The sequence below is a fragment of the Littorina saxatilis genome, linkage group LG3, assembly GCF_037325665.1.
Source record: "Littorina saxatilis isolate snail1 linkage group LG3, US_GU_Lsax_2.0, whole genome shotgun sequence".
Classification (NCBI taxonomy): domain Eukaryota; kingdom Metazoa; phylum Mollusca; class Gastropoda; order Littorinimorpha; family Littorinidae; genus Littorina; species Littorina saxatilis.
The window spans coordinates 57,169,375-57,187,784 of NC_090247.1; the positions used below are offsets into that span (position 1 = coordinate 57,169,375).

The following is an 18,410-nucleotide window of genomic DNA, read 5'->3' on the forward strand; positions in this document are numbered from 1 at the left end:
TTGTTGCTTTTCTTCTTCATCTCCGTTAATCTTCTTTGTATCTGTCAAATAGTAATCACGTGGCATAACCGTGAACCTGCCCACGCCCATTCAGTCTGACCACCATCGCTCCACGGCTATCATCGCCAGTTATAGAATGAGCCGAACTCATTTTGACCTGAGGTCAGGATGGCCCACGCCATCAACTTTGTACAATGCTGAAGTGGTCGCATCAAGGTTCGACTCTGCCGATCGCGGACGTTGAAGACTGTTAACTGAGATATCTTCTTCTTGTACAAAATGTTTGTGTACACCATCACAGAGCTTGTCCAGTCTTTTACAAGAGATAGGAATCTTTTCACATGGACACAAACTGGCAAAAAGAACTTGACTGACGATTTAGAATATGACTTGTATGTATGTCTCTGCTTGTCAGTATGGGTAAGTCCACTGATTGCTAAGCTAGGTGAGAACTAGTATAGAAAGAAAAGTAAGCGGCGATTTTTCCCAGATGATGTGTAAAACTTGAGTGGGGTAGCAGACATTCTGTTACACAGACACACACACACACTCACCGTGCGGCACACCGCTCCCTTGAAACTGTCTTACAAACCAATTCCTCTGAAATTTAAAAATTACACAACACCATGAAAAATCATTATCGACGATCGCGAATCTGCTTATATCAATAATACATTACAAAAAGCTCTAAATATGTAAACAAAACGGTTTCCTTGCCAGACTGACGTGACAAGGTGAAACTCAAGGCATCCTGTCAGGGAGAGAATGAGCCGAACTCATTTTGACCTGAGTTCAGGATGGCTCTGGTACGCAGGAAGGGTGGTACCTTTAATGAAGCTAAATTTAAAGCCTGTCCTGAACTGGCCGCACAAAGCTTTTTACTCCGGAGTAAAAATTTCGTACGAAAATGTTACTCCCTTTACGAAAAAAGCACTCCCCCATTACACGAGAAAATTACTTCCCACGACAGGGTCATGAGTTCCGAGTTAACATTTCGTACACAAATGTTACTCCCCTGACGAATAAAAAACGAATAAATTACTTCCTATGCCGAGGAATCAGTTTAACTTCCCATGCCAGGTGTACGAAATTTATACTCCCTTGTCCCCTATTAGTCTTGGTGGTGGAAGGGGTGGAGGGAGGGTAGCGCGACATTCCGTTTGCGCGAGATCACATAATGTTATTGGCATTATACCTTCGCCCGCATCCCATTTTCGCGTACGAAATTTTTACTGGAAGTAAAAACAAGTCGCGTAAGGCGAAATTACTACATTTAGTCAAGCTGTGGAACTCACAGAATGAAACTGAACGCACTGCATTTTTTCACAATGACCGTAGTCCGCCGCTTAATGTGCATAACGGGAGTGAAACTGACGAGCCTGTTCAGCGCGGTAGTGGTTTCGCTGTGCTGCATAGCACGCTTTTCTGTACCTCTCTTCGTTTTAACTTTCTGAGCGTGTTTTTAATCCAAACATATCATATGTTTTTGAAATCAGGAACCGACAAGGAATAAGATGAAATTGTTTTTAAATCGATTTCGGAAATTTAATTTTGATCATAATTTTTATATTTTTAATTGTCAGAGCTTGTTTTTAATCCAAATATAACATATTTATATGTTTTTGGAATCAGGAAATGATGTAGAATAAGATGAACGTAAATTTGGATCGTTTTAGATAAAACCAAATTTATTACAATTTTCAGACTTTTAATGACCAAAGTCATTAATTAATTTTTAAGCCACCAAGCTGAAATGCAATACCGAAGTCCGGCCTTCGTCGAACATTGCTTTACAAAAATTTCAATCAATTTGATTGAAAAATGAGGGTGTGACAGTGCCGCCTCAACTTTTACAAAAAGCCGGATATGACGTCCGAGTCATCAAAAGTATTTATGGAAAAAAAGAAAAGAACGTCCGGGGATATCATACCCAGGAACTCTCATGTCAAATTTCATAAAGACCTGATTAATCTCCCCATGTTAGCGGCGCATGCGCATTGGCCGCATTAAGAGGGATTGTTCAGGCAGAGTTTTCACGGTTCGTGACTGACACCGGCACTGAGTTCAGTCGCGAATAAGAATAAGAATAAGAATAAGAATACTTTATTATCTCATAGAGAAATTCAGGCGTGGTACATAACAATAATACAAACAAGACCGTCGCGAAGTCTTCGCGAAGTCGAATCAGTTCGGGCTCAATTAAAGACGGACTTAATGCGTTTGGTGCCAACATGAGTCTTGTCTCTTTTCACATGATGATTGAGATATACCAGTCTACAGTCTGGTGTCTGGTACCTTTGCATGACATGCGCTTCTACCAGCAATTTCGCCCAATCTCACAGTCATGGCGAACGAGAAATGTTCATGTGCCCGTGGCTCTACTGAGAATCGATAGTACCTATACTTGATTTGCACTTTGTGTTGACATAATTATCTCGAGCTTATACCAGGCAAGCAGCATGACTTGCGTTTACAGTCATGACCCGGCTGAGGAAGTGTCCTTTGCTGGCAGTGTCAGTGCCTCTAAGTGCTACCAGTGAGTACCGCGTTGAATTCTTTTTGATCTTGGCTGGTTTTAGCGGGTACATGCATGTGGACGTGTACAAATATAACTGTGTATTTGTGACACCCGCGACTAACCGTAATGGTATGAGAGTGATGCAGACTGTTGTACATCAGCTCAGTATTACCAGTGCAATGTAGGTGGAAGTTTCAGCGTTGAGAAAAACTTAGTGATCATCTTTCAACACGTTACATGTATGTCAAAGAGAAAACTGACTCGTGAATAGCTTACTTACTAACTAGCTCAGTCGACACTGAACTGGTATGTTTGGTAACACTTGAAGGAATATAATCATGCTTTCATATAATTATCGTCTAGCTGCTATCGGCCTCAACACTGACATCATGCTCAGTGTTCCATTGTGCGATGACTGATTGCATTATTTAGGATTTAAAAAAAAATCAAATTGGGCCTTGGACCTGTGCAGATAAGCCCTACTGTTGAGTAAACCTAGTACCTTAGCCCCCCCCCCCCCCGGCCTCCCCTCACCCCCCTCGCCGCCTTCCACAACCTAATCCTCGTCACAAAGTGCCAGTTCATCGACGTCTACTGCATGGCTGTCAAATAAAAGCTTCATAAACCAGTATGTTAGTACCGGTATATACATGTAATAACAGACAGTGGAGACATGTGCCACACTGTGCCAATCATGTGGAGCACGTAGGCGTCTGTATGTTTGTGGAACGGACACCGTGGATTTTTATCAGTCGACTGATTGAGTTATACGTTGTCGATTGACGATTGATCAGAAGCAGAAGAACAAATGCGAGTGCTGACGTTGTGTTTTAGACACACGTACAGTGTGTCTGCAAGCAGATTCGTGCATGCATGCAATGACTGAGTATGTTGGTAGGCAGATTGACATGAGCGAATCAGTCGCTGGTGGTTTCAAAGCTTGATGAGAAAAGAATGATGTTTGACAGCGTATGAGCGCACACAGCAAGAACCGTGTCCGTGCTCTGGTTTGCATAGGAGGCAAAGAAACGTGTGAAGTAGTTGATGGCTGCAGTTATAACAGCCTACTTGCACGAGCTCTTGACATATTCTTGGGGAAGTCAGAGTGCTTGTAGCTGCATGATCAGTGATGTGACGCAAATGTGTAGTTCCGATAATGCTACGTGAATAAGTAGGCCTACCTGTGAGTCGCAGGCACACGAACGGCAAATTTAAAGGCATACTGTCGCGATTTGTAGTTTGTGCAGGCTTACCGCAAATATATGTAAATACATTTAATACTTTACAGAACACACCTTCGGCAATCACATACGTTTGCAGTCAGAGACAAGTGAACACACAATGAAGATTTTCACTGGACACACAATGAAGATTTTCCCTGGATTGTAGCTGACATTTTGTTTAATTAAAGCTATGGCAACAGCAGACATTACCACCTCCACAACGATTTTTTAATTTTTTAATTTTTTTATCTTGAACTAATTAACGCCTCAAATCTCAAACAGGACTTTTAGGGGAAACCGGATAAAGTCTTTCGCAATACTTGAAGTTCTGCTGTATTATGCAGTGCTACGGAAGATACGCCGAGTCAATGCTGAGATACGTAATCGCTCAGTTTGATCTGCCCACCACTGAATGATTTATACACAGAATCAAGCTAGTAACGAAGTCTGCACGCAAACAGTACTGAAACATAAGAAGACTTTGAGCAGCATCCTTCCTGCAGCGAGGGGAAATCGATAAACCGAAGAGGCTGACCGGCGACTACTAAAGTAGACAATGACAACTAGCTACGCCACAAATATTCGTCAGCATTGACTGGAAACGTCGGATCTGAATGGAAACTGGTGTCATATAGGCCTATACAGATACCCGGACTACCGACTGCAGAAAAAAGTCAGTGCAGTGTGAACATATTCTATTTGTGATATAATAGAAAATAACATCAGGTACATTATTATGATTTAAGAAGCCAGGTTTGAATAAACACTCGGAGTATTGACTGCAGAAGAAGCCTTGTGTGAGTGTGAATTAATACATCACACGTGAAGTCGCCTCACACTCCATGATCCACAACTACAAGAGCTTTGTAAGGAGTGAAGAGAGCTTACAGTGTATAGAGCTCGAGTGAAGATCGACTGCCGACTTCAAAGAATTGACAATTATCAAAGGTGCTAATGATTGTAGCCAGATTCATATATTCTGAGCTGTGTGCATAGTGGATTCATCAAATCAACATTGAACCAGGAATTGTATGGCATTGAAAGTCAACGTAAAAGAAACGAAAATAGAGCCGAAAGTGCAAATATAGGCCTACCCAGACTCAATCTGTATCAAACGCGGATTTGCAGATTCTGTGCAGTGTGTTTATTTTACTTTGTCACCACCTCCGAATCCTTATTGGAATGTGCTTACAGTTTCTTCTGCATTGTCCAATGTAACGCCAATGCGGAAGCATATCATATTGTAGATCAAGTTATTTTCCAAAAAGAGCCAACCGGTTGATATTTGCTGAGATTTGTATTTGACTTCCGCAGCCTTTTTTGTGTTGACCATCACTGAAGACGGTTCCCAGCTCATCATGGATTACTTTGAGAAGGACCTGCATGAGTCGATAATAACAGGAGACGTTGACTCAGTAGAAGAATATCTCAAGCGAGGGCTGAGTCCCGATCATGCCTTTTGTTCCACAGATCCCTCGGCGGACGCTCGACTCGGACGCACTCTTCTAGAGGAGGCTGTTCTAGCCGGGCACGTGTCCGTGGTACGGGCACTTGCCCGACGCGGATGTGATCCCAATTTGAAGTATGTCGTTCATGTGGACAACTACGCTTATAAACTGAAGCAGTACACAAAAAAAGACCGGTTGAAACTATCGTGCGTGTATCGTTTCGTGGTGAAAAGAGACGTGGACATGATAAAAGAACTTGTGAAGGCGGGGCTTGACGTCAACATTTATGACGACAGAGGCTGCACAGCGCTCTGGCACGCCGTCGACCTTCAGGACTACGAAATGGCCAAAGCCATGACGTCGAGCCCCAAATGTGACGTCAACGTCGCTGACGTCACCCTCCTCCGCCCCCTGCACGTGGCGTGTCTCCACGGCAACGTCAAGCTGGCGTCACTGCTGGTACGTCACGGGGCGATGATTGACGTCATCCAGCTGCGAGGCTCCACTCCTCTGATCATGGCGTGCAAGGCAGCCTCCTTCGACACAGCCAAGCTTCTGCTCCTCAACGGTGCCAACCCCAACCACGTGGGCCACAACGGACACATGCCGCTCTCCGCAGCCCTGGAGAGCTGCAAGGACAGCCGGCTGCCGTACCTCCTCATCGAGGCCGGAGCCATCGTGGACTGCAGCACGCTACGCAAGTGCCGCACGGAGAAGCTGCCTCTGCTGCGAGCTTGTCCTGATGTGATGGAACGCCTGGCAGAGATCTCAAGCAAGCCGCACGCGCTCAAGCTTCAGTGCGTGCTGTCCATACGTCGAGCGCTGCTGGCCTCCGCTGGTCAGCATCTGCATTTTGTGCTGAAGGTTCAGCAGCTCCCCGTGCCCAAGATTGTGCAGGAGTTTGTACTCCTTAGTCATATTTGATTTTAAATGAGTCGACTGTGTAACATTGTGTGTGGGTGTGGGTGTGGAGGGGGTTGTGTGTGTGTGTGTGTGTGGTGTGTGTGGTGTGTGGGGGTGGAGGTTGGTGTGTGTTGTGTGTGTGTGCGCGTGCGCGCGCTTGTGTGTGTGTGTGTGTGTGTGTGTGTGTGTGTGTGTGCTGGTTAAACTTCAAGGAGATGCAGATGTATGTAGGCTACCCAAGATAGTACAGCCACGGATTTCATTATTCTAAGTCAATTACCTTACTTACCCGAGAATCTGCATAATGTGATGAACGTGAACTGAGTTTTGTGTGACGAAGATTGTGAATTATGTTGTCTGTCACATTTCACGAGCTGACTTTTGGGGCTCAAGGAGCCTCTTCTCATGCAGTCGGGCCGCACAGAGAGAGAGAACGAATTGGCTCTAGAACGAACGAACTTTATTTTACAAAGATAAAGGTTTAAGACACATTGGCTTGTCTAACATCCTGTCCTTAAACAAATACTAAACATATAATATTCACTAAAGAAGCATACAAATGGAACGAATTGATAGATGAAAAATGCTAAATGCAACCAGAATATAAAATAGAAACAAACATTAATGCGGAGAAAGTTAGAAAGACCACAATAAAGAAGAGAGGTTATGAGAGAGAGAGAGAGAGAGAGAGAGAGAGAGAGAGAGAGAGAGAGAGAGAGAGAGAGAGAGAGAGAGAGAGAGAGAGAGAGAGAGAGAGAGAGAGAGAGAGAGAGAGATGGTGTTGGCCCAGAAAAAAGTACCAAACGGTGAAACTGAAAATAAAGAACAATGTTAAATTTCTTGGTTTTTGTATGTGCGTGAATGTGTAGCTTTTTTTGGTACCCATTCCACTCACCTCTGCCTGTCTGCATGTCTAAATTTACTGTCTGTCTCTGTCTCTCTCATTCTCTCTCTATCAGTCTCTCTGTTCGTCAGTGTGTGCGTGCGTGTAATGTGTGTGTGTGTGTGTGTGTGTGTGTGTGTGTGTGTGTGTGTGTGTGTGTGTGTGTGCGTGTGTGTGTCGTGTGTTTGTGTGTGTGTGTGTGTGTGCCAATTTCTGTTATGTGTGTGTGTGTGTGTGTGTGTGTGTGCGTGTGTGTGTGTCGTGTGTTTGTGTGTGTGTGTATGTGTGTGCCGAGTTCTGTTATGTGTGTGTGTGTGTGTGTGTGTGTGTGTGTGTATGTGTGTGTGAGTGTGTGCGTGTGTATGTGTGTGTGTGTGTTCAGCTCCCTCTTCAGTCCCTCCACAAACACCCCTTACCACGCTACCCGGCCTCTACTCCGGCTATTTCAACATTCAATCAGTGTAGCAGCTCACACGATCTGTATTATTAATAAGTTTATCTAAAAGTTGTGCTTCTTTAATGCAAAGTATGCAATAAGCACACTCTGTTCAGGCGCCTGTAAAAAAAAAAAAAATTCTTTTGACTAGACCAGCGAGGGGTCATGGGATTTTAGCTCGCCACGAGACTTGATCGCCTTTGTGAAAATATATTTACCTCATATAGCTCGTCACAAACAAATTCAGCAGCTCAAGTTGTCGGAGGCCGCCATTCTTGGATCGCAGTTTTGACTACTGTCACTTAGTTTTGCATAATCGTCAGACCTTCTCAGCGACTGAGCAGGTAAGATTTTTCTTAGTTAACTTGATGACGTGATTTATGCAGGGTGGGTCAGTATAGTGTGATTCTTGACCTTGCCAGTCGTGATTGCATATAAGTGAAGTTGAACACTCGCAGCTAGAGCATGTATATCAATCAAATTGACTGTGTTGTCTTATGTCATTCCACTGACATATACACCAAATCAGCAAGTACTGTTAATCGTCAATACAACGGCAAATTAAAATGCCTTTCCTGGTGATTTCTCTCTCTCTCTCTCTCTCTCTCTCAGCTCTCTCTCAGTCTCTCTCACACACACACACACACACACGCACACACGCATACACACCGTGACTGACACACCGTGACACGTGCTCGCGCACGCCGCCGCGCACACGCACCCCCCTCCCCCCCCACCCCCCCTCCGTCTCCCCCCCCTCCCCGGCCCGGCCCCCCGCTCAGGCCTCCCCCCGCGCGGCCCCCCACACACACACTGACACACCCACACTAGCACTGACACGCACACGCACACAAACACACACATGTACACACACACACACGCACACACACCGTGCACACACTACTACTACTACAGTACTACTTATCGCACATCACACACGAGATGCGCAGTTGTCCGCATACGGAACATTCGTAAACGGTTCAGATCTTTTCTGGTTACAACTCGAAAGTGAAAGTAAATGAACCAAATTAGAACGACTTCCGCCTTTTCCCCCAGACGAGAATTCAGAATCATGTCTCTGCAGGAATGTGCAGGTTTGGCGACACAGTGATGTAGACATAGGGCGAGACAGTTTTAATGTTTAGTTTTAAACGGGCACATGCAATGAATGACCATGCGATGTTGTGCACATTTTTTCAGCCAGTGTTAGATAAACATGATGAAGGCCGGTGTCACGAAATTTTCTTTCGCCGAAATATTTTTTCTCCCCCACCAACACGTTTCACTCATTTTTGTACCAAAAACAATTCTTATGCAAAACCATCCTCTGACTACGGGTTTGTGAACGAAGATTTCGGGTATGTCTTAATAATTAGCAAGTTGTACTAATCACAGGTGGTGAATTGAAAGCAGGAGTGCCGTACGTGTTTGCCATGCATGCAGTAAAAATGGGTTCAAGTTTTTGAGGTAATGTTCAACTTTAGCATTGTAGATTCAATGCTCAAAATCGAGTGGCATTATTATATATATCAATCAATCAATCAATATGAGGCTTATATCGCGCGTATTCCGCGGGTACAGTTCTAAGCGCAGGGATTTAGTGGCAAGTTATATCAAGTAATTATTGAGTTATTGAGTTATATATATATATATCTATTTTTGATTCGTTGCAGATGACTTTCATCACCTTCAACTTTGAACTCAGTGGATTACTGTACTATAGCTACATGGGCTGGCAGAGTCTAAACCAACTATAGCTGCACTGCTTCAACTTCGAAACCCATCATGCAGAACCCGATTTTTCTGCTCGCTTTCCTGTCAGCGGTGGTACCCAGGACACACCAGTACAGCGAGAAAGCCACAGGCTGCACATCCAAGCCTTTGCTGCCAGACCGACCTTACATGGTGGTGTGGAACCACCCGTCATCCGGGTGCGAGGCTCATGGAATCGACCTGAATCTGTCGGCCTGGGACATTGTGGAGAACAGAAATGACGCTTTTGCTGGCGACAACATGATCATCTATTACAATCTAGGTGACTTCCCAGCGCTGGACAGAAAAACTGGCAGAGTGACCAAAAACGGGGGTGTTCCTCAGGTAGGTCGACAGGATTTGAGAGTCTTGGCAGATCGTACAGTATGTGGAACGCCTCTTTTTAAGACAATCCACCCCCCCCCCCCCCTCCCATTTAAGACTTTCGCCTTTTTAAGACCTTGATTTTTCACATTTTGACATAACTTTTTAGCGAAATCTAACCATAAGATTATTGAAAAAAAGCATAAATGTAGACGACCACCAGTCATCACCACACTGAAATTTCTCTGTATGAGATAATAAAGTATTCGTATTCGTATTCGTATGTAGGGGGGTTTCTGGTCTGTATACTTATCTAACAATAACATGCATCACCGTGCTGTGTGGTGTTAGTATACAAGTGAAATGAATTCTTATAAATCAATTTTGATCAAATCAGAAATAAGTTAGACTTCTTTCATAGAGCATAATGTTAGCCACATGCATTCTGTAATGATTGTGATGCATGGAGAACTGTGCAGTTATTTTTCACAAATGCCCCTATAGGCCTGAACAGCATTCTCTGAAGCCTGGCCCAGTCAACTACGCAAAGTATACTTCGCGCAGCTGGCCACGCTGCGCTTTAGCACTGAATTTTGGGTAAAAAGACTTTGTGAAGTCATCGCAAAGTCGACTTCGCAAAATATACTTCGCGCAGCTGGCCACACTGCGCTTTAGCACTGATTTTTTGGTAAAAAGACTTTGTGAAGTCTTCGCGAAGTCGACTTCGGGCTCATTTAAGGACCGCCTTAAAGCTAGCATGCACTTATTACAAATTATGTGATATCAATACAATTAAAACATGTTATTCATCATTGTATTTCCTTTTACAGCGCGGTGACTTGACGTACCACTTAACGCTAGCCAACAAACAGGTCAACTCCTCCACCAAGCCAGGTTTTGATGGCATTGCAGTCATTGACATGGAGAGCTGGCGGCCACGCTTTGGACACAACTTTGACGCCCTGTGGCAGTACCAGAACATATCCATGGAAATCGTCAGGGACCGTTTTCCTTACCTCAACAAATCTGCCGTGGCTGCAGAGGCTGCTAAAGAGTTTGAGACAGGAGCAAGGTATTTTGGTATGCAGCGGAACCCCCCTTTTAAGACCCCCCCCCCCCCCCAATTTAAGACTCCCTCCTTTTTAAGACCTTGTTTCCTCAGACTTTCTGTTCATAACCTCAGTAAAATTACCCCCATTTTAAGACTCCCTCCTTTATAAGACCCAATTTTCTCAGATTTGTTGAGGTCCTAAAAGGGGGGTTCCACTGTACCAATTTTTTTTTTATAAACTTCTGTAACATGGACAGTGTCTGTGTGGGGCAAGGACATAGCTCAGTTGTTAGCGGTGCTTGCTTTGAAACCAGTTGTCGTTATCGGCATGGTTTCGACCCGCATGCACTTTCGGCAAAGGATTTGTTTTCTTTGAGAGAAATTTCCCCAAGGACAATAAGGCCTAAAAAAAAAAAGGTGTGGTTACGGTAACCCGACCTACCCTATTTTTGGGGGCCGACCCTATAACTTTTTATTACATTTGTCAAAAAACACCCCAAAAAAAAAAGTAAACGAGTGCAGAAAACGCAATGAAAGCGAAAGTGCCAGAGTCGCACACTTATTTCCCTGTCAAGTAGGTTTAATTTGTACACATTAGAAAAAAAGTTTAAAAAAAAAAAAGTGATTGCCTACCTACCTACCCTATTTTTTTTGGCTATGTTACCGTAACCACACCTATTATTTTTTTTGGCCTAAGTATACAGGAACAAAAAATCTTGCTCTTCTCTTTCGTTGACCCTGTATTATTTTCAATGAGAGAGGAAATGTTTCACAACACATGAGTGCTGAACATCAGAAACAGGAGAAAAAAATTGAAAGTGTTCTGTATGATATTGACATTATAACACACAAACAAGAAAGTCAGAGAAGGAGATGAGAAAGAGAGGAATATGATTATATCATTTCAAAGTGATTGTGTGTGTGTGTGTGTGTGTGTGTGTGTGTGTATGTGTGTGTGTGTGTGTGTGTGTGTGTGTGTACTTGAGTCTCATGCAAGCATGCCGATGTGTGTGTGTGTGTGAGTGTGTGTACGCATGTGTGTCTGTGTGCATGCTTGCATTGTGTGAGTTTGTTTGTTTTTATATAGATGCATTCTAGTCATGTGTGTATTCTATTTGTTTGAATTGGAACTTTCTGTTTTCTCTCTCAGGCTGTTCTTGGAGGGAACTCTGAATGTGAGTCGCGACCTCCGTCCTGACGGTCACTGGGGCTTCTACCAGTTTCCTCGCGCTTGGCCGGGAAATGATGAGTAAGACAAAGCTCTGCTTCATAAGTCATGCATATAATATAATTTCATGGTGCAATAGTGATGCACAGATTTGTGTGTGTTGATACAGGGAACCACTTTTTTAAGACCAACTAATTTAAGAGTCTCCCTCCCTTTTAACTTTAAGACCCTGTTTTTTTCTTAGATTTTCTGTTTATAACCTCTGTAAATTGACGCTCATTTTAAGACACCCCCCCTTGACTTGATTTTTTAAGATTGTTGGAGGTCTTAAGAGGTGGGTTCCACTGTGCAGAGTATTGGGGTGTGCACGTTAAAGATCCCACGATTGACAAAAGGGTCTTTCCTGGCAAAATTGTATAGGCATAGATAAAAAATGTCCACCAAAATACCCGTGTGACTTGGAATAATAGGCCGTGAAAAGTAGGATATGCGCCGAAATGGCTGCGATCTGCTGGTCGATGTGAATGCGTGATGTATTGTGTAAAAAATTCCATCTCACACGGCATAAATAGATCCCTGCACCTTGAGTCCGACTCTGGAGATACGCCTTGAGTCGCCTGTTGGTGAGATATGTGCGCGTTATAAATATTCGTATTATTATTATTATTGAGTCACTTGAGAAAAAGTGACTCTATGTAATCGGTCAGTGTTAGTCTGTCCGGCCGGCCGGCCGTCCGGCCGGCCGTCCGTAGACACCACCTTAACGTTGGACTTTTCTCGGAAACTATCAAAGCGATCGGGCTCATATTTTGTTTAGTCGTGACCTCCAATGACCTCTACACTTTAACGATGGTTTCGTTGACCTTTGACCTTTTTCAAGGTCACAGGTCAGCGTCAAAGGAAAAATTAGACATTTTATATCTTTTCTCGGAAACTATCAAAGCGATCGGGCTCATATTTTGTTTAGTCGTGACCTCCAATGACCTCTACACTTTAACGATGGTTTCGTTGACCTTTGACCTTTTTCAAGGTCACAGGTCAGCGTCAAAGGAAAAATTAGACATTTTATATCTTTGACAAAGTTCATCGGATGTGATTGAAACTTTGTAGGATTATTCTTTACATCAAAGTATTTACATCTGTAGCCTTTTACGAACGTTATCAGAAAAACAAGGGAGATAACTAGCCTTTTCTGTTCGGCAACACACAACTTAACGTTGGGCTTTTCTCGGAAACTATAAAAGTGACCGGGCTCAAATTTTATGTGAACGTGACTCATTGTGTTGTGAATAGCAATTTCTTCCTGTCCATCTGATGCCTCATATAATATTCAGAACTGCGAAAGTGACTCGATCGAGCGTTTGCTCTTCTTGTTATATAAGACTTGATATAAATTAAAAAAATATTATGTGTGTGTGCGGGTAGAATGACCTGCTTGCACACACACATTTAACAATAAGTACTTTTAGTGGTCCATCTTTTTTTTTTTAGAACAGGGGAGGGCTGTTCCCAGAGTTCATTGACTAGTAGGGACCTAAGTGGTCTTTTGAATAAACAGACAAACAATAGACCCTATCGGTATTCCAAGCTCTCGTAATCTCTTGCAAACTTCAGAGCATAGCAAAGCATGCGGTACAGCGATCTCGTGCGAGCTGCACAAGCCAAAGTTCGAAGTTCTCGCGATGTTCAAAGCATAACAAAGAGCGTGTCTCGCGAGAGCTGCTCAGATACGGAAAAGGTCTATTAATACTGGGTTAGAAGATGGCTATAGCTCCGGACAATTACATCGGTCTCGGATAGCAATATCTGCTGAAGAGACAGTAAAAAACAATGATAGCAACCAACCATCCAGACATTTTGCAGATGTAATAACATACACCAACACCAACAGCAGTCATTTCCAATTTAAATTAAGTTACCCTTGATGGTGTTTCAGACTTGCTTACCTGTGGCGAGCGTGCAGAGGGCTGTTTCCAGAGATCATTGACTAGTAGGGACCTAAGTGTTCTTTTAAGTGGACAGGCAGACAATTATTACTGAGATAAGAAGATGTCTAGCTCAATTAAGTTACCGTACCCATGATGGTGTTTCAGACTTGCTTACCTGTGGCGAGCGAGCAGAGGACTGTTTCCAGAGATCTACATGAGCAGCAAGACGCCCTACGCCACGGTGGAGAAGAACATCCAAGGGACGGTGAACGAAACGCTGAGAGTTTGGGCCAAGTTCTGCACACCCAACACGCTCATTCTGCCGTACAGTCTGTGCCAGGATAGCGCAAAGGACTTCTTTTCTGTGGTAAGATTAGTGGTATAATTCTTTTTGAGTTTTGCCCCCTGAGTTTTCTCTTATTCTGATGCAGATGATTTTGCACAAATTGTTAACCCTGGACTGTCACAAACCTATCAAATTCTTTTTTTGCTATCATAAATGATAAAAAAAATCAATTCTCTGACAAGAGAAACAACCGCTGTGTGTGGTCCTTTGAATAAGCAGCAAGATGACTGCCTCCCCTGTATGTTACTTTTTGAAGTGTAAATGCTGTAAAATCCCCTCGGTTATGATTCAGGGGTATAGCGTCTGCAAATAGAAGACGTACAAGCTTTAAGTTCATCTCCAGTCACTTTGATGTTTTTGTTTTTTGAGAAAAAACAGTGCACCTTGGGAAAATGTTTAGTTTCGCATCTGAATCTTTTTTTTAATTTTTTTTGGGGGGTAATTGAGTTTAACAACATTTGCAGAGCACTTTTTATCCTTTCTCAGTCTTTCAAAAAAAGTGTATAGTCAAATTTCATTTTGGAAATTAAGTGCACGCCCCTGCCTATTTTTCATAATTTGATCCAGTATGAGCATGCATGCCTACGTAGACATTTGTGTACAATTGCTGCTTGCAAATGACATAATCAGACTCGAACTGGTAGAGAAGATTCCCTCATGAAGTTCATATTTTTACCATTCAAAATTTGCCTTGCAGTAAAAAAACAATACAAACTTTCTCTGCTTTCAGGAAAATCTGACACTTGCAAGGAAAATTGAGAACAGTCGGCATAGCCTTGTGGAGCTCTTCATCTTATTAAGAATTCTCTGCTTTCAGGAAAATCTGACACTTGCCATCGGACTTCCAGGCCAAATGGGAGCAGCCGGCGTAGTCTTGTGGGGCGCTTCATCTTATTACTCCACCCCTAACGAGTGTCGTCTGCTGCAGTCATATGTCAACACCACCCTTGGACCCTACGTGAAGAACCTGACTCAGTTTCTTTCAAACTGCAGCTCGTCGCTCTGCAGTTCCCACGGCCGCTGCGTAGATAAAGACTATGAAACTCTGGTGCAGGCACAACGTAGGAAGAGTGGCCAGAGACAGTGTCTGGTTAGGCAGGAGCAGCTGGAGAAAAGGGGTAAGGGTGGGGGAGAGGGAAGGGTGAGCGGTGGGGAGGGGGTTTCTCCGTACGACGACTATGTTTGTCGATGTTTTGCAGGCTGGACGGGGGACCACTGTGAGAAAAAGGACTAGATTTTTTTTTAAGTTATTTTATTTTTCTAAAGACATTCCTTAATTGGGCCTAAAGATGACATCATGAAGACTTTGTTAAGTCTTTTTGCAAAAAATTAAGTGCAAATGCTTTGTGCAGTGAAAAATGTCCAGTTATTATTATTATTATAAGAGTGGGATTCCCTGTATGTGGAATTCCTGTTGGTGGATTCCCTGTATACAGGGAATACCACAGGGTGGAGTTCCTGTAGCGTTTCGCTGATCTTGCTGAAAGTCACGTGATGCTTAGCGACATCGGTAGAATTTGATGTTTTTCTATCTTTTTTGATATTTCTTAGAAATTTGAGTATGGTTTGCAAGTTTTATTGAAAAACTCCACCCTGTGGGATTCCCTGTATACAGGGAATCCCCCTACAGGAACTCCACCTACAGGGAACCCCTCTCTTTTGATCGACATAGACCCCTTCAGCGTAAGTGAGAGTTATGCTGATCCAGTCATTTGAAAGTCGTCTGTTTATTTCAATACTTTTAATCATTCCCTAAGGTGCCAGGACTGAAGTGCACCAGAAAGTTAATATCACCCTAATGGGAGCTAGCTGCGTGGTATGGATTAGTTGAAACTGAAGTGGGATTTCAACCAATCCGGCTCCGCGGCTGGCTCGACCCTAAGGGGTGGTAGCTTTTTCGTGCATTTCAGCCCAGGATACTGGTTTGTTATGTCCATTTTATTTGTAAAGTGCTTACCTCCCTTCATTTCTTAGGTCAAGTCTGCCTGGGTTGTTTGTGATTCTTGATGTACTATGACTTGAAACACTATTGATTTGTATATAATTATATGCATAATTTACAATGTACTTCTGACACGAGCTTTATACATGTACATGTATTATAATTTACACATTTTACAAGACTGTTTTTTAACATAAACATGCAGTTTTATACTTAGGCAGTTTTATACTTAGACATATATGATTATACACTGAAGGAAATTATACGCATTCCAACAATTTTCAAATGTCTTCTATTTATGTGCTGTACGTGCAGCCCATAATGTGTTTGCATAATTTGTGTCTGTGCTGATTTTGTGATAGCGATTTGTATATAAAAAATAAATTGTTTACAATTACATACGTTAGAAACATTGTGAGACCAGGGAAATAAGTGTAGTTGTACCTGTGATGTGAGCTCCCTTTAACGATATACAGGGAGCATTCTGTTCTCAGGCTGTCCAATATCTGGACCAAAATACACCTCTTGCGATTGTAGGCCACCTGCGATGTCGGCACACCTTTTGGCTGGTCCCAAGGGTATCCTTTCATCAAAGGTACCACTGTTCTGATTTACCTCCTTATAAGAGCTGAGTTATGCTGTCTTCTGGTTACTAGAGGGCACGTTTAGTGTGTGCTTTTTTCTTTCACAACACTCTCTTTTGAAAACACACACAAACCATGCACACACACACACACATGCACACACACACACACACACACACACACACACACACACATGTACACCCACAGTGACACATACACACTCTCTCTCTCTCTCTTTATTTCACTCACTTACAACCAATAATGCGAACAATAGTACAACAGATGTACAAAACATGTATGTAATTGAATGTAATTAGCACGAAAAAGAGTTTCACACACAAAAAAACATTCCAATATTTACTTTGATTTGATCAATTAAGCCTAGGTACGGAGCATTTTCGAGTTTATCATTACAGATGGGTCTAAAATACAGCACAACGAATTTCCCTTTGGATTCTTGAAGGTAAACTCACCTGAAATCGTCTGCAAAGTGGTGTCTTAATAAGGACCATATTTTTTACCTGCAGCCTTTGCCTGTTGTACCCTATATATTTCAACTTGCACAGAATTGTAAGACGCACATTTCATGATCCAAAAGACAAAGCGCTTAGAACTGTACCCACGGAATACGCGCTATATAAGCTTCATATTGATAATTTCTTTTTATATTTAATAATAAAGATGTATGGCCCTTGATGCATTATGTGGATATGGATTTCTACTCGCTAACTAAATTGATGTTGAGTAAATTAAGAAAAAAAAAATGAAAATCGCACTAAAGTCTTGGTCAGCCTCTTCGGTTTATTGATATTTTCCCTAACTGCAGGAAGCTAGATGCTGCTCAGAGTCTTCTTGTCTTTCAGTACTGTTTGCGTGCAGACGTCGTTGCCAGTTTGATTCTGTGTATAAATCATTCAGTAATGGGTAGATCGAAGCGAGCGATTAGGTCTTTTAGCACACGGCTTATCTTCAGTAGCACTGCATAAAACAAAAGTTACAGTATTGCTCGTTTCGCCGAAAACCCCCCCTTTGGTTCATGGTGTTTCTGGTTTTGGTCAAATCAGTAAGTCCGTAAATGCCTTTCTAGTTACTATGACAAACATTGGAGAAACGCACGTGTTTTCGAATCACCCCTCTCTAATGATTGGCCCCGCCTATGTTTGTACGAGGTTTTGCAAGAAAAGGTCACTCTTCCACAACAAATACAAACCAAACGGAGTTATTTCCCCCCAAAACGTCTATTGTGTGACCGTTTTTACCCCGCCATGCAGGCCGCTATACGATGATTTTAGGGGATTCATGCTTGGTATTTATGTTCTTTGAACTATAACCAACCGAACTCTGACATGGATTACACGATCATTTCTGTCTTGTGCTTGCGTGTACACACAAAGGGGATAAGGCACGTAGCGGTTATAACCTTCATTTACTGGGTGTGTGTGTTTTTATTTCCCTTTGCTTCTTTGATGTCGCCTTTCGTCTTTTTTTTGTTTTAATCAAGCTGGTTTTTTAAAAAACAATTTTTTAACTTTTCTTTAATCGAGTTTTTGCTTTGTACAATTTCAATGTATAATTCTTATTGAAATTTGGTTTGTTGTTGTTGCTGCCGTTGTGGTCTCCGACTTCCGTGCAGGTGTCGTCGTTTTAGTTGATATGGCCAGAGTATAAAACCATGTTTGTGCCCCTATTCCTCTGTGAGTTTTTATTATGTTGTCTTTTCAAACAGATTGGGAAATCTATCACCGAGTTGAGCTTTTGTAATGGTTTGTGTGTGTGTGTGTGTGTGTGTGTGTGTGTGCGTTTCAGTTTGTGTGCGTGCGTGTGCATGCGTGCGTGTAAGCGTAGATGCGTACGTGCGTGTGTGTGTGTGTGTGTGTGTGTGTGTGATATCCAGACCTATGTTT

General features: G+C 42.7%; 2 protein-coding genes across 3 annotated transcripts; both read left to right on the plus strand.

Annotated features, from left to right (window-relative positions):
* Positions 1-3,349: 3,349 nt before the first annotated feature.
* Positions 3,350-6,150, plus strand: LOC138960974 (poly [ADP-ribose] polymerase tankyrase-2-like). The gene has a single exon (XM_070332599.1). The coding sequence runs from the start codon at positions 5,100-5,102 to the stop codon at positions 6,111-6,113; it is 1,014 nt and encodes a 337-aa protein (XP_070188700.1). The 5' UTR covers positions 3,350-5,099; the 3' UTR covers positions 6,114-6,150.
* Positions 6,151-7,573: 1,423 nt separating this feature from the next.
* Positions 7,574-18,245, plus strand: LOC138962750 (hyaluronidase conohyal-P1-like). 2 transcript variants are annotated; one of them, XM_070334699.1, is made up of 6 exons: positions 7,574-7,755; positions 9,085-9,508; positions 10,318-10,559; positions 11,689-11,787; positions 13,800-14,001; positions 14,798-18,245. In XM_070334699.1, the coding sequence occupies exons 2-6, from the start codon at positions 9,197-9,199 to the stop codon at positions 15,212-15,214; spliced, it is 1,272 nt and encodes a 423-aa protein (XP_070190800.1). In that variant the 5' UTR covers positions 7,574-7,755; positions 9,085-9,196; the 3' UTR covers positions 15,215-18,245. The 2 variants fall into 2 exon arrangements, with proteins under 2 accessions (XP_070190800.1, XP_070190801.1); XM_070334700.1 differs by lacking the exon at positions 7,574-7,755 and adding an exon at positions 8,399-8,505.
* The last annotated feature ends 165 nt before the right edge of the window (positions 18,246-18,410 follow it).